Source organism: Brassica napus, chromosome A7 (assembly GCF_020379485.1).
Source record: "Brassica napus cultivar Da-Ae chromosome A7, Da-Ae, whole genome shotgun sequence".
Classification (NCBI taxonomy): Eukaryota; Viridiplantae; Streptophyta; class Magnoliopsida; order Brassicales; family Brassicaceae; genus Brassica; species Brassica napus.
The window spans coordinates 25,546,790-25,560,899 of NC_063440.1; the positions used below are offsets into that span (position 1 = coordinate 25,546,790).

General features: G+C 37.5%; 4 protein-coding genes across 8 annotated transcripts; 1 reads left to right on the forward strand and 3 right to left on the reverse strand.

Annotated features, from left to right (window-relative positions):
- Nucleotides 1–1,879: 1,879 nt before the first annotated feature.
- LOC106354271 (serine carboxypeptidase-like 2) lies at nucleotides 1,880–6,782 on the reverse strand. 3 transcript variants are annotated; one of them, XM_013794171.3, is made up of 14 exons: nucleotides 4,421–6,782; nucleotides 4,171–4,316; nucleotides 4,020–4,096; nucleotides 3,830–3,952; nucleotides 3,645–3,747; nucleotides 3,493–3,530; nucleotides 3,188–3,289; nucleotides 3,028–3,114; nucleotides 2,865–2,933; nucleotides 2,716–2,787; nucleotides 2,522–2,640; nucleotides 2,314–2,427; nucleotides 2,166–2,211; nucleotides 1,880–2,087 (listed from the first exon to the last, which is right to left on the reverse strand). In XM_013794171.3, exons 1-14 carry the CDS (start codon nucleotides 4,564–4,566, stop codon nucleotides 2,007–2,009), a joined length of 1,323 nt encoding a protein of 440 aa, XP_013649625.2. In that variant the 5' UTR covers nucleotides 4,567–6,782; the 3' UTR covers nucleotides 1,880–2,006. The 3 variants fall into 3 exon arrangements, with proteins under 3 accessions (XP_013649625.2, XP_048592162.1, XP_048592163.1); XM_048736205.1 differs by having other exon boundaries at nucleotides 6,084–6,232; XM_048736206.1 differs by having other exon boundaries at nucleotides 1,880–2,106; nucleotides 2,162–2,211; nucleotides 6,084–6,232.
- Nucleotides 6,783–6,953: 171 nt separating this feature from the next.
- Nucleotides 6,954–7,868, reverse strand: LOC106354272 (kunitz trypsin inhibitor 3). The gene has a single exon (XM_013794173.3). It carries the CDS (start codon nucleotides 7,740–7,742, stop codon nucleotides 7,053–7,055), a length of 690 nt encoding a protein of 229 aa, XP_013649627.1. The 5' UTR covers nucleotides 7,743–7,868; the 3' UTR covers nucleotides 6,954–7,052.
- An 870-nt stretch (nucleotides 7,869–8,738) lies between these two features.
- LOC106354275 (abietadienol/abietadienal oxidase-like) lies at nucleotides 8,739–11,410 on the forward strand. The gene is made up of 8 exons (XM_013794177.3): nucleotides 8,739–9,386; nucleotides 9,544–9,868; nucleotides 9,959–10,108; nucleotides 10,177–10,419; nucleotides 10,506–10,577; nucleotides 10,655–10,733; nucleotides 10,815–10,936; nucleotides 11,025–11,410. Exons 1-8 carry the CDS (start codon nucleotides 9,154–9,156, stop codon nucleotides 11,262–11,264), a joined length of 1,464 nt encoding a protein of 487 aa, XP_013649631.1. The 5' UTR covers nucleotides 8,739–9,153; the 3' UTR covers nucleotides 11,265–11,410.
- Nucleotides 11,411–11,485: 75 nt separating this feature from the next.
- On the reverse strand, nucleotides 11,486–13,218 carry LOC106354273. Of its 3 annotated transcripts, none has more exons than XM_013794174.3 (6): nucleotides 13,044–13,218; nucleotides 12,909–12,976; nucleotides 12,402–12,450; nucleotides 12,222–12,328; nucleotides 12,065–12,147; nucleotides 11,486–11,970 (listed from the first exon to the last, which is right to left on the reverse strand). In XM_013794174.3, the coding sequence occupies exons 1-6, from the start codon at nucleotides 13,090–13,092 to the stop codon at nucleotides 11,688–11,690; spliced, it is 639 nt and encodes a 212-aa protein (XP_013649628.1). In that variant the 5' UTR covers nucleotides 13,093–13,218; the 3' UTR covers nucleotides 11,486–11,687. The 3 variants fall into 3 exon arrangements, with proteins under 3 accessions (XP_013649628.1, XP_022544912.1, XP_013649629.1); XM_022689191.2 differs by having other exon boundaries at nucleotides 12,402–12,495; nucleotides 13,044–13,198; XM_013794175.3 differs by having other exon boundaries at nucleotides 12,402–12,495; nucleotides 12,909–13,209.
- Between the last annotated feature and the right edge of the window lie 892 nt (nucleotides 13,219–14,110).

Genomic DNA, 14,110 nt, shown 5'->3' on the forward strand with positions numbered 1-14,110 from the left:
TCGAACATCTTTAACATGACCAAAAAGGCCATACCCACAACTATATATCGCATGTTTTGATTTGAAAAGATAGGCTTTAGGTTCTTGGTAATCACCTTAGTAGCTTCGAGAAAAGAATTGGGCCAGGCCCACTTAGGTAAATATCTCTTTGGTTCTGAAGCAGTCGCCAGCAAAGTTCGAGACGTCGTTGATCGAAATTGAAGGTCGGAGATGGTGCAGTAGACGTCGACTGAGAGATAGATGGTACTCACCGGCGGAGAGACGAGCTCACCGGAGCAAGCTGAGTGACCATCGAACCCAGATGTAGAGAGAGACGTTCGGTGATGATATGCAGATCCTCCGTTGAGGAAGGGGCACGCAAGGGGAAATGGCAGCTCACTAGGAGGAGAGGAAGGTGAAGATCTTCCTATGAGATTCGGATCTGAGCTTGAGTTGCATTGCACTCTGGAGCCATATGAGTATAAAGGAGCGACATGCGGTAGTTTTGCTGTCTCACTTTCCGGAGATGGAAAGCAAGAGCTTGAGCGTTGAGAGCTTAGCTCTATGATAAGTTGAAGAACGTGGCTAAGGTCGACAGTATAGCTTTTCCGTCGACAGCCAGAATGGAGTTCACCGGGAAACGTTCCCGTGAACCGGAGAACAACGGTGGCGAGAGATTCCTCTCGACTCATCGCTGGAGAGCAGACCGAGCAAGTAGGAAGAGCCGTCGGGAGGACTACATTGAAGACGGGGAGCCGAAGCTCATGTCTCCGACAAAGGCTCCGTCGGGTATCCCTTTCTTCGGTTTGCAAAAGGCTACGACTGCGTAGCATCTGAAATTTGAAGTGAGCAGCAAACAGTGGAATGAAGGCAGAAGACAGCGTCGACGAGAGAGACCAGCGCCGGCGGGAAAACGCGTCGCCGGCGCCGGAAGACATTGAAATTCGGTGTACCTCGAGCCCCGTGCCTGGGAGCGTTTAGGGCGAACTCTTGGTAGAAGCGTTGCTAGTATAAAGATTGTAAATGTCATTTTACTTATATATATGTTGAGGAAGAAGAAGAATGAAAGAGCAATTTTAGTGTGAGTCTTCCAGAAGAAATAATCTGCTTTTTTACAGCACCCAAAGATCAAGTGGTGGCCAAGACTGAGGCCTTCTGAAGAAGGGTTCGCTCCAACAGGATTTGATCTACATGGGAAAATAGAATATTATTGCATATGGTCTCTTTAGCAAGTGATTCTGAACCTATATTTTTAGATCTGAAAATGGGGAAGATACTGAAACCCGAAAAACCATCTCGTAAATGGCGAAACTAGACTAAAGCAAACACTGAACAGTAAACTGGGTTAAATCATTTCTACCAAGTCTGAGTAATCTATCTCTGCTGGCATCGTAGTGATATGATAATCTCGTAAACAGGACATAGCTCATAGAAAGAATGGTTAAAGCATGTGAACTGTCATCTTTTACTATTTAATTTTTATGGACGTCAACTCTTAATTTTATATTGGACATCGAACTTCAGCAATTTGTACATATCTTGAGAAGATGATCATGTAGTACTCCCTCTATATTTTAAATATTTTTTTTTTCTATATTTTAAATATTGATATTTTAGATTTTGTTGCTATCTATATTTAAAATATTGATATTTTATATTTTAATTAATGCATTTTACTTTAAATTAACACTTAACTACCCTATCGATTTCTTAAATTAACACTTAACAATCGGTTTTCTTACATTCAACTATAAATAAATGTAGGACAATATTTTACATAATCAAGTTTACTTGATCTTTTGTTTTTGTTTCCTTCAATAACTTCAATAAAAGCAGTGAAATGCAATTGTAAAAACCCTGAAAGGCAACACTCCTGTCGTGTAGTTGCGTACAAAAAGTAGATTATCAAATTATGAGTTTTATTTGAAGTCACTTAAAAGGCCAAGTGCTTTTACATATTTTGAAAATGTGTATACCAGAGTGTATATGTACACATGCACTTTAAGAAATTTAGAATTATTTCCTCTTTACATAGGTTGGCCATTGATCCACCTTTGGAACATGATAAAGCTTTCATCTGGTTTGTATTCTGGTGTATGCCCCCCTCCCTGTAATTGAAATCAATAACTCAATAAAGACCTATGAATAAAGTTTGAGTGGGAATAAAAAGAAGAGGAACAACTTGCCTTGATAGTAGCAAATGTCATCTTATTTACATAAGTCCTTGTGTATCTGCCAAGTAAGAGTCAAGAATAATGTCAACGTGAGTTTAACGGAAGGAATTACCAAAAGGTATGATTAAACAGTTAAAGAAAGTTGGATGCATCTATATACCCAGCGATTTGATCGCTGATCATCCATGGCCTCCAGTCATCAATAACAGAATAGTTGAGATACCTTATCCAAGCTTGGGTTCCAAGATATGGCACTACCATATCGTGATCACCACTGTTCACCAAAAAACCGCACAATATTTACAGAAATACTTGAATCTTGTAGGGAACAAAAGAAAAAAAGTTTACCAAAAAGTCAAAACTCTGACCTGAAGATGAGAGAAGGATACCCACTGATACTGTTATTCTTATGGTAAGGTACGTTGCTTATAATGTCATTTGTGTAAGGAATATCGTGTTTACATCGTATCCATTCCCCTATACTCTCCTACCAATCATACAGATCTCTTCATATATAAGACTAGGCAAAATCCCTTAAAAATAATTAATTATATATATATACCTCATTGATTTGAAGAGCTTTGCGTACGGTTTTGTCATTGGCCCAGTAAGTAGATAACACATAGCGATAATACTGCAAAAGCAAAACTTCTATGTGTATATATTATTGGTATACGGTGAACATATATAGGGCAAGATAGATTTACTTACAAAGCAATCTGGATTCTCATGTTTGCACCAAGGTTGTAGTATATTATATAGGTTTAATCCATCTATACACTATAAAATAACCACAAAAAAATTCTGAATTTGGTGATGATCTTTAACAAGGCGGAAGAGACAGAATATCAACTAAATTAAGTTCTACGTGTACCTTATGATATTCTTCAACGAGTTTTAAGCATTTTGTGTTAAGTGGATCAACATATGTATATTCCCCTTTGCATATTCTTTTCAGCGACTGCATGCCAACTGTTTATTAATTATTTTCATTGTGCATGGAAGCAAACGCAAATGTCATGATGTGTTCATACCTCGTAGAGCTCATCAGAGATGAGCGCCATACCATGAGCATATGGAATACGATGGTTATCATCAATTTTACGTTCTGTCATTGGGCTACCGAGCACGTAACCCTATATATTGTTGACATTGCAAAAATATCAGTTTTTAGTGCTTGTGAAGATATTATATTCTATATGAAAACCATCTCAATCTTTTTAAAGCTCTACAGCATATTTGATTAGTTACTACTTTTACCAATTTACTACTTTTTTTTTGGAACACTTTCCAATTTACATACATGCTAATATATATAAAAAAATAAATACCAAAGAACCTGAAGATTTATTGGAGGATTGCAACACTGGTAATTTCCTGCATATCATCATCATGTTTTTTCTTTTATAGAAGTCTATTAATAGATGGGAAAAATGATACTATTAAGAGGGCTTGAGGGTTAATATCATACATAAAAACAAACATGTTTACCTTTTGAGATTTCTTGAACGAGTGCGGGAACAACCATACCTGAATAAGAATCTCCTCCTACATAGAAAGGGTTGGAGGAAAACTCTTGATGCTTGCCTAGCCACTGCACAAAAAGGGTCCCAAATGCTATAATATGCATAAAGAACCGTCGCTCCAATATACATTTATGTTTGCCATTGGTTTACCTTTTGAATAAACTCATGGATCCGTTTGGCTTCTCCTGAATCACTAAGTTTGTTAACAAGATGAGATCTAGAGTAGGAGAAGCCAGTACCAACAGGCTGATCCAAGTATATTATGCTTGAAGTCTGATGAAAATGATCAAGAGTTTAATTGACATCGATTTTGTGATCATCATACACACTTTTGTGCTACCTTTGTCCATGAGTATGTAGTAGAGACCAACGAAGGGAGGGTTCCATTGTAAACATCAAGCTTCATAGCCAGAGGCCCTGTTGAATTGAATTGAGATTTAATCAGACACACAAAAGAGGAGCTTAAGAATATCACTGTTTTATATTTTTACCATTCTCAAATAAAAGGCCAGAGATGGAAGAGCAGCCAGGTCCTCCACTTAGCCAGATTAGAAGAGGGTCTTCTTCTGGGTTCCTCTCAGACTTGATAAAGTAGTAGAACGACTGCACTTCCTCCTTCTCACCAATACCAATGTAACTTCATTTAGAAGAAACAAAAATAACCTAGTTTGAATATCTCAAAACTCAGAAATAACATGGATTCAGTTAATTAATTAATCACAACAAGAAGAGAAAACAAACCCGGTTTCGAGCTCAAAGGGGAGAGGGCCATCAAAACCAGGAAGATACTTGACGATAGAGGCCAAATCAGCATTCTGAATCAAGAAGACAAGTTGAAGAAACAGAAGAAGCCTTTTCAGAACAGAGGAAACATAGTCTTTAGCCATTCGTTTTTCCAAATGGCCTTTGAGGACAGGACAAGTTACTGAATCTTGATACGAAAAACCATAAAAAGTCTCCTACCCACTCTTCATCTTTCAAGTTTGGATTCATCATTGAGCTTGTCACATTATTTTAATGGGAAAATTTCGTGCCAGATTTTAAGTCTAAAATATAATCAAAAAGCATACAATATTATTACTTGTTAATTGTCCTCGCGCTTGTCGTGGGCATTAAAAAAGTTTTCTTTTATTTTTCTGTAATCTAATGTTATTATTTATGTTATCATATTCTAATTTCAAGATTGTTAGTGATACGTCGTTTTCATACAAACAAGCAATAATGTCTAACAATATTGAACAAAGGAGATATGGATAACATCATATGATTTGATACATTCTCACTGTATGATTTTAAATAAGGGGAAATTGTTTACTATGATATTTCAGTTTCAAGATTTAATGTCTCGAGAAGCTTACTCAGTTTAGTTCAAAGTGACATAAAGGCCAAGCCTAGTCTTTATATATGGAGAAGGTATGTACTAGGATATGTACACACATAACGTTAGAGAATCACAATCTCTTCTCTTTTATAGGTAAAGGCCACTCTCCTATTTTACAGAGGTTGGCCATTGATCCACCTCTGAAACATGACGGACCTTTCCTCTGGTTTAAACTCTGCTGTGTGTCCACCTCCCTATAATCCAAAACACACAACTCCACTGAGTTCAACCGCAGTAAAAATGTTGAGTGGGAAGCAAGAAAACATCAAAAAAGAAAGAGGAAGGACTTGCTTTGATAGTAGCAAATGTCATATTATTTGCATAAGTCCGTGTGTATCTGCCAAGTAAGATTAATCTCAACGTGAGATTAATGGAAGGAAACAAGAGGCATAACCGATTCAAGAAAGATGGGTGTGTATACATACCCAGCTATATCATCGTTGATCATCCATGGCCTCCAATCATCAACGATTGAGTAGTTGAGAGATCTGATCCAAGCTTGAGTTCCAAGGTAAGGCACTGTCATATCGTGATCACCACTGGCCACCCAAAACACGTACAAAATTTACATAAAGCCTTGAATCTTGTTGGTGGGGGAGCAAAAAAAAAAAGGTTAAACTCTGACCTGAAGATGAGAGAACGATGGCCATTGATCAGGGCCGGGCCTGAATAAAGCCCATCAAGCATGTGCTTGGGGCCCGAAAAAATATATATATGTTTTAAGGGCCAATAATGAACAAAGAAACCATATAGCTCTACTGGTAACTTTGCTCTCACTGTGGAACTGGACCCGGGATCAAATCTCCCAGCTGCATTTTCAATATTTTCACTGTTTTTATTAAACAAAAGGGCCAACAATATTTTCTTGCTTGTGGGCCAATATTTTTCAAGCCCGGCCCTGCCATTGATGCTATTATTCATATGGTAAGGTATGCTACATATAGTGTAAGGAATACTAATTTTTTTTTTTTGGTAAAAAGGAAGGAAGGAATACTAATCACACAACATGAAAAGAAAACAAACCCGGTTTCTAGCTCAAAAGGAAGAGGGCCGTCAAAACCAGGAAGAAACTTGATTACTGAGGCAGAACCAGCATGATGGTGGCTCAAGAAGACGAGTTGAAGAAGCAGAAGCAGCGATTTCAGAACAGAGGAAACGTAGTCGTTCACCATTCGTTTTCAGTTCTGAGAAAGCCAGTTCCTCTAAGGACTGGACAAGTAGTGGACTCTACAAACTCTTCATCTTTTAACTTTGGCTTCGTCACCGAACTTATCACATTTTTTTTAAAATGGGAATATTTCGTGCCTGATCTTCAAACCGTATATAATAATGTTAACAGAATACAAACTTATACATAACTACCATGGCGAGCATAAGAAACAAGCTTTTTAAACGTAAAGTAATATTTGTAACTATTTTGTAATATTCTAATATCAATATGTTTAGTGATACGTCGTCGTCATCATACAGTGTTGTAATATGTAAACAAACAAACAAACCTCAATGGCTAACAAAATTGATTAAGGGAAGAGTCATCAACGGGTTTTGTGATCAGATACAGTGAAGTATCTTCACCTCTACTCACTTCCTCCTCCCCCATTTACCGAATCGACTCTCTAGGGCGCTTCTTCGTTGCCCTGGGTGAACCAAACAGGCCCTCAAAGTGAAATACGACATAGTTTTGGGTTTTTTTGTAATTAACCAATAGTTTCACGTTTTCTCTAATTCACCCCCAAAGTTTTAGAAATGATATTATTGACCCAAATGATCAAGCACACTTTTATTTTAGGCACAGATATTAGCATACATAGGATAACCATATGTTTAATTTCATTAAAAAAAAGCGTTGGTTATTACATCACAAACTTAGTATTGTCACAAGCATTCTTAACATACATACAATAACCATGTGTTTTATTTCATTTAAACCGTTGGTTACATTACAAACTTGGTATTGTCACAAGCGTTCTCCAACCATAATACAAGATAGGATTACTTGACATTATAGAACAAAGAGAACATCCTCCAACGAGGCTTGAGATGACAGTTGGAGTTTGAATCATCATAAGCCCTTTGAAACTTAACACCAAAAGATTGATCATTGCTAAGAACCAAACGTCGAACGCCAAGATCATCAATCTCCAAACCCACGTTGATACACGTAACAGAAGAGATAATCGGACAATACATAATCTTGTAACCATCTCCATCTTCTTTAATCTGAAACAAGCTATTCCCTTTGCCTTTCTCACCACCAATGCTTACAAAGCTCTTCCTGAGTTGCACAGAATGGTCGATTCTCCACACTTTAGATTCAGGGCATAACCAAACCGTGGGATCAAACTCGAGGCTGAGACTAGTTGAGAGGTGGACAAGCTTGGTTTTGGTGTTGAGTGGAGAGAAAGTTACAGGAAGGCCTGAGACGAAAGGAGACGATGACTGTACGATGTCGAGATTCAGACACGAGTCTTGTGTGTTTGCATCTCGGCTTGAAGGGATAAGACCCCCTCCCCTGCCGGTTCCGATCTTAGCCGGTATGATGTAGTATTGGACATGGGACTGAACTGGATGTCCTGATATGTCGAGGACTGCTTTGCTTGGTAGAGCATTGGCGGCAGAAGCTGCGGCCAACACGGCTGAGAGAACGGTGAGAGTGATGAAAGAGAGAGTAAGCATCTTCATTAGGTTAGAGTTTGTGGTGTGTCGTGTGTAGATAGCTTATCTTTTTGTATGCATATCTTTATGTAACAAAAATGCTACTCGTTGGAAATAAAGTTGTAACCAGACAATAATTGAAGTTCATATCGGACTATAGGTCTTTTTCGATAATCAAGAAATAATATCCACTCAATCTACGCACGTTTTTTTTTGCCTCTCAGAATGTTATTTGTAACAACTATTTTGTCATTTTGTAAAGATATTTCAAGGAAACAATTATTGTTAAGCTATGAGAGCATATAATACATAACTTTCTACCATGTGTTCATTAACCAAGGAACGCAATATAGTTTCTTGTCACTATTTCTTTATGATTTGCAATACCATGCAGGATCCCTTAAGTTAACTAGAAAATCCTAAAGTTATACATTTCTTAAAATGAAAAAAAAGTTAATCAGTAGTGTTAGTAAAAAAAAGTAAATCCAAAGTATACAAAATTTAGGAAAATTCAACAGCTCATTGAAAACGTTGTGTCTTATAGAGAAAATTAGTTATTTTTCTTATCATCATGACTTCTAACTAACTAGTAACTACATGGTTCAATCACCTTTGAAGCACTTGTGTCGGCCATCCGTTTGATTGGTTATCAGAAACGTCGCTCGCACCCATATAGTGTCTCAATGTGCTTCCAATCAAAGCTAAACAATAATTAGCATTGGTGTGAAGTGTAAACAGTGAAGCGTCATGTAACAGTATGATTGAGCAACAAGTCAGGAGTCTCCGGCTGACTCGGAGGCTTTAGTCCCAACGCTTCTTACACACGATTGTATTAGCTGGCTCCTGCTGGCTACTACTGTGAATGCCAGTTGCATTAGAATAATCATATCTTATATTTTCATACGCATCCTACCATATTTTCTGTAATTTTTCTTACAAAATTACTAAAAGACGAAAGAAAAAAAACACGCAAAACTATACAAATCTTTTTCTTAATAACTTTTGACTGTGCAAATGTTTCAATTAAAAACTCCAAACAGACCACGTTTGCGTCTAAAACGCGTGGTTTCTGTTGTGGCTCACGATATCAAAAACATTATTATTAGCCATTAGGCGGGTCGGAACCACACCTTTTTGACTCAGTTTTTTTTTAGTGGCTCCATAAGTTTGACCTTACCTAATGATTCCTTCACCGTCACGTCAACCTAAAAAAGGCTACTTGAGGTCAAAGCAACCTCGCAACACTACAACGACGACTCTCTTACATCCTTTTATAATGCTTAACATTATCACCTTCCTTTTCATTTTTATAATCTCCTCAGTTTCTGCTTACTTGTTCTGTAGTCTTAGCTGTAAACTCTTTATATAAAAACTAACTCTCCACGAACTCTCCACACACATCGAGACAGAACACAACACAACAGAGGAACTGATTTTAATGGCCGAACATACAGGAGAATCCTATTGGTTTCTCTCTGTTTCTGCATTAACCACGTTTCTCGCCTGCATCACCATCTTCCTTCTCGTGGGAATAACAAAAAGAAAGAGAAGAGAGCCTCACAGGCTGCCTCCAGGAAGCAGAGGATGGCCTTTGATCGGAGACACCATAGCTTGGCTCAATGCCGTTTCCGGCTCTCATCCTTCCAGCTTCGTCGAGAAACAAGTCAAAAGGTTCTAAATTTATCTCCGTACATCATCAAAACCATCTTCTACGCCAGAAAAATGAAAACTTGCATGAATAATAAACTCTGTTTTGCAATGCTCTGTTTTTAAATGCTCTGTTTTGAAAATACTCTGTTTTGAAATGCTCTGTTTTGGGATTTAACAGGTATGGGAGGATATTTTCGTGTAGCTTGTTCGGTAAGTGGGCAGTGGTTTCCGCAGACCCAGCGTTTAACCGGTTCATAATGCAGAACGAAGGCAAGCTGTTTCAGTCTAGTTATCCGAAGTCTTTCAGAGATTTGGTCGGAAAAGATGGAATCATCACTGTCCACGGTGAACAACAGAGACGTCTTCATTCAATCGCATCGAGCATGATGCGTCAAGACCAGCTCAAGACTCATTTCCTTGAGGATATCCCCGCGGTTATGCTTCAGACATTGAGTAGCTTCAAGGACGGTGAAGTTGTCCTTCTCCAAGATGTCTGCAGAAAGGCAAGTGATTGAAAGTAGAACAAGAAGAAGAAGAAGAAAGCCTTGGAGGTTTCTTGGTTTCTGATCTTTTTTTTGGTTATGTTCTTTCAGGTTGCGATTCATCTTATGGTTAACCAACTTCTTGGAGTGTCGAGTGAATCAGAAGTAGATGAAATGTCTCAGCTTTTCTCTGATTTTGTTGATGGATGTCTCTCTGTTCCTATTAACTTGCCTGGCTTCACTTACCACAAAGCCATGAAGGTAATGATCAGATAAAACAAAACCAATGGTTGGTCTTTTCCTGAGATTTTTATTGTTTCTTTGTTCAGGCAAGAAAGGAGATCATAAGGAAGATAAACAAGACGGTAGAGAAGCTGGTGCATAGCAAAGAAGCTGATACTGCTGGGAACGGTGTGCTTGGAAGGTTGCTTGAAGAAGAAAGCTTACCAAATGAGTCCATGGCAGATTTCATCATTAATCTTATGTTTGCTGGAAATGAAACTACCGCGAAAACAATGCTGTTTGCTGTTTACTTCCTCACTCACTGTCCTAAGGCCATGACCCAAATCCTGGTAATATCTCGGTTTGGTGATAACAGATTACTTCCTCTTGGTTCTCTGTGTTTGTTTACCTTATGTAACATTATGAAAATGAGCAGGAGGAACACGAGAGGTTTGCTGGCGAAACGCTAACATGGCAAGATTACAAGACAATGGAGTTCACTCAATGTGTAAGTCAAATCAAGAAGCTCAAACTCATCTTAGATGCTAAAGAACTCAAATGGAAACTTTCTTGATTTCTCAACAGGTAATAGATGAAACACTCAGGCTTGGGGGAATTGCGATATGGCTAATGAGAGAGGCTAAAGAAGATGTCTCATATCAAGGTATGTGATAGCGTGTTTGTTTTCTTGTGTATATGAAGCAGAAACATGGTTTAAAACTCGACTCTTTCTGGCTCTGAGCAGATTACGTGATCCCCAAGGGATGCTTCGTGGTTCCGTTTCTATCAGCAGTGCACTTAGACGAGAGCTATTACAAGGAAAGTCTTTCCTTCAATCCATGGCGGTGGCTTGACCCTGAAACTCAGGTTCCATTTTTACTTTGCCTTTTGACATTGAAGCTTTACTTCATTGTGTCAGCTTGAAAAGCTAATATCCATTGATCTGAATGTGCAGCAAAAGAGGAATTGGAGAACGAGTCCTTACTATAGCCCATTCGGTGGAGGAACTCGGTTTTGTCCAGGAGCAGAGCTCGCTCGCCTTCAGATCGCTCTCTTCCTACATTACTTCATCACTACATACAGGTGGACACAACTTGAGGAAGATCGCATCTCCTTCTTCCCTTCTGCTCGTCTAGTGAATGGATTCAAGATCCAGTTGAACAGACGGGAGAAAGATCCTCCTCAATGTCAATAATCAACCCAACAATCTTCACTTCTGTAGATCTATCTCTTTGTAATGATATGTATATTCACTGTTAAACCGCAAGTGATTTTTGTTGTCATTATTGTAACTTCAGATTTGCATATTAGTGTTTAACTCCAAAGTCACTCCAATCCAAACTATGTACACTAAAGACTCCACTAAACACACAGAACAATGGACTTTCTCTTCCCATATTTCTTCATGGACATAAGTAACATAGAAACCGTATGGTTTTGTAAATCATATTCACTCTATTCTCTGTTTCAAACTCCAACAAACCAGTTTGGTTTCAACAATTACAACAGGTGCAAGCTGTTTTGAATCCTAAAGCTACAAAACCTAGTGAGTTCTCGACATAACAACAAAACAAAAGGCTAGAAAACTAAAAGGGAGATAGAACCTTCATAACTCCTCTCAGTCTTCTTCATCTGAACTATCATACGCTAAACCCAACAAGCCTTTCGAAGAAGCATTACCTTGCCCCTTGCTTTCCGTTCCTTTTCCTTCGTTTGGGTCAGCTCCAGGTTGCTCCTTTGGTCTGTCCTGCTTCTTCAACACTGTGTTATCTCTATGAACCTGTGCATCTGTTGAGCCTCTGTCGCTTCTAATGGGAGGTGATACGCTGGGAGTTGACGGTGTTGAGATTTTGGGCCGTTTTGGTTTAACCTCTACGACCTTTTTCAGTAAATCTTGCTGCCTGCAATCGTAATAACAAAAACATTGGTCACGTATTCAAACCCCAGTTGATGGTTCAATTTTAAGAGCTCATGAAGAAAAAGAGACATTGCTACCTGATACCACTCTTTGGTTTAGGCTCAACACGAAGTGGCAAGGAAATGGCTGCTGGAGATGAATCTGCTTGGGTTGCAGATTTGTGATCTATGGTCAAGAAAGTTCCAAAAGAGGTTTTGGAAGGCATAGACAGTAAAAACAAACAAGAAAGGATATTTTGAAGGCAGCAAAAGCACGTTTCTCAGTTCGTCTAAGAAGGCGTTCTGCATCATCCTCTGCTTCCATCTGCTCTTTTAGATAAAGTAAGTCGTCGCTGTCCAAAGCTACAGACAAAAAAACAAAAAAAAAACTTAATGATAATGAAACAATCTCAAAAATGAGATCAGAAACTAATACCGCCACGTCCATGAAGATAGCCTCCACGCTCACCAGCAACGTCTTGCATCTAAATGCAAATAACAAGAAAAATGTAGGCGGGGACATGTTATCCCTGCCGGGGCATGTTATCAGAAAAAAACTCTCCTCCTCCAAAATACAGAAGAATCACTTAAAACATACATCAATTCTAAAGAAAGAATTTAACTTGCCTATCTTATATTCCCTCTGTTCTTTAATATAAGATTTTTGCTTGAATGCACAAGAATTAAGAAACTTACTTTTTAAAAGATAATATCATTAAATAATATAAATTAAACATTAGTTAAGTACTTTTAAAAAAGTATCAAAACATCTAATATTTTTGAAACATCAAAACTTTTCCAAAACATCTTATAATAGATTCCACAACAATGAATACAACACATTTGAATGAACACTAAACATACAAAAAGAATACACTAAGATAAGCTCTGGCATTACAATTTGTGCAGAAGAGATTTCTCAGGAGAGGTTCGAGGCGCTAACCTTTGCAACCATACGTTGAAAGGTGACGTCTTCATCATCTACCTTACCCCCTTTCCCTGATTTCTTATCTGCAGCTCAATCGAGAGAAAGCCTTACAATGATAAACCATATTCAATTGAGATATATCGAAAGCACCTTTGGGATCGGAGAGATTTGTGTATTCTTTGACTTCCCTCCCTGACATCGTCTTCGATTTTACTTACTCGAGAAAGATTAGGGTTCTTACGTTTTCCAGGACTTGGTGGAGGATGACGACCAAATCGAACGAAGATGAAACAGATTGTTCGATCAAAATTTGATTTTTGGTTGTCTGGCTTCCTCCATTATGTTTTATTGTTAGCCCATATTCAGGCCCATTATATTTCTTAGCCCAATACTCACTTCTATTATTTTTTTAGGGGAATCAGGAAATACTGGAAAATGGAAAACGTGATTTCTTTTTCAGTATTTGAAAACAATTTTTTTTTTAAAGATTTGATTAATATAGATTCCATGAAAATAATCAGTGTGTTTAAAAGAACGGAGAAGAGAATTCATTAAATTTGCAAACATTATATATACAAGTAAGAGATTTATTTCATGTCACCTTCGCTTTTATTTATGTATCATCTACTCAATTTTAAATTCATACTACAATTTATTTTTTTAATAAAGTTATGACGTGGTGAAGCTTAATACCTTAACCAGCTAATTCGAGTAATAATAATTTTTAGTAATTCACAATAGATAGAGAATAATTATCTGATTAATTTTTGTGTGAAAATTATTATTGTGGGGAAAAAATGAATTCCAAGAGCCCGATTAACCTTGGTCTCTTAGCAAAGATTTTTAATTCATGATTTGACATTTTTTACATTTTTAAGACTAAAAGATGACTATTATATCTTTTATTCAAGAGACGGTTCTTAGCTTTTTTTAGTTAATTTTTTTAGTTAAAATCTAAGAAAAACTAAGAACAATCAAGGTCAGAGAAACGTCAAGTATCCTTTATTGGCATGGACCCCTTATTTACGATAGAAAATACATTTACTACATATTTATACATCAAACCCTACAAGGAAAATTTGTTCACAATTAAATACAAAACTGAACCAACAATCTAAAACAATCATTTGAAAATAATAAAAAGAATAGTTTTATAAACCATAATAAGGGGAAAAAAATCCATAATAAACAGAAAAACAAAACCGCACGTTCGAAGT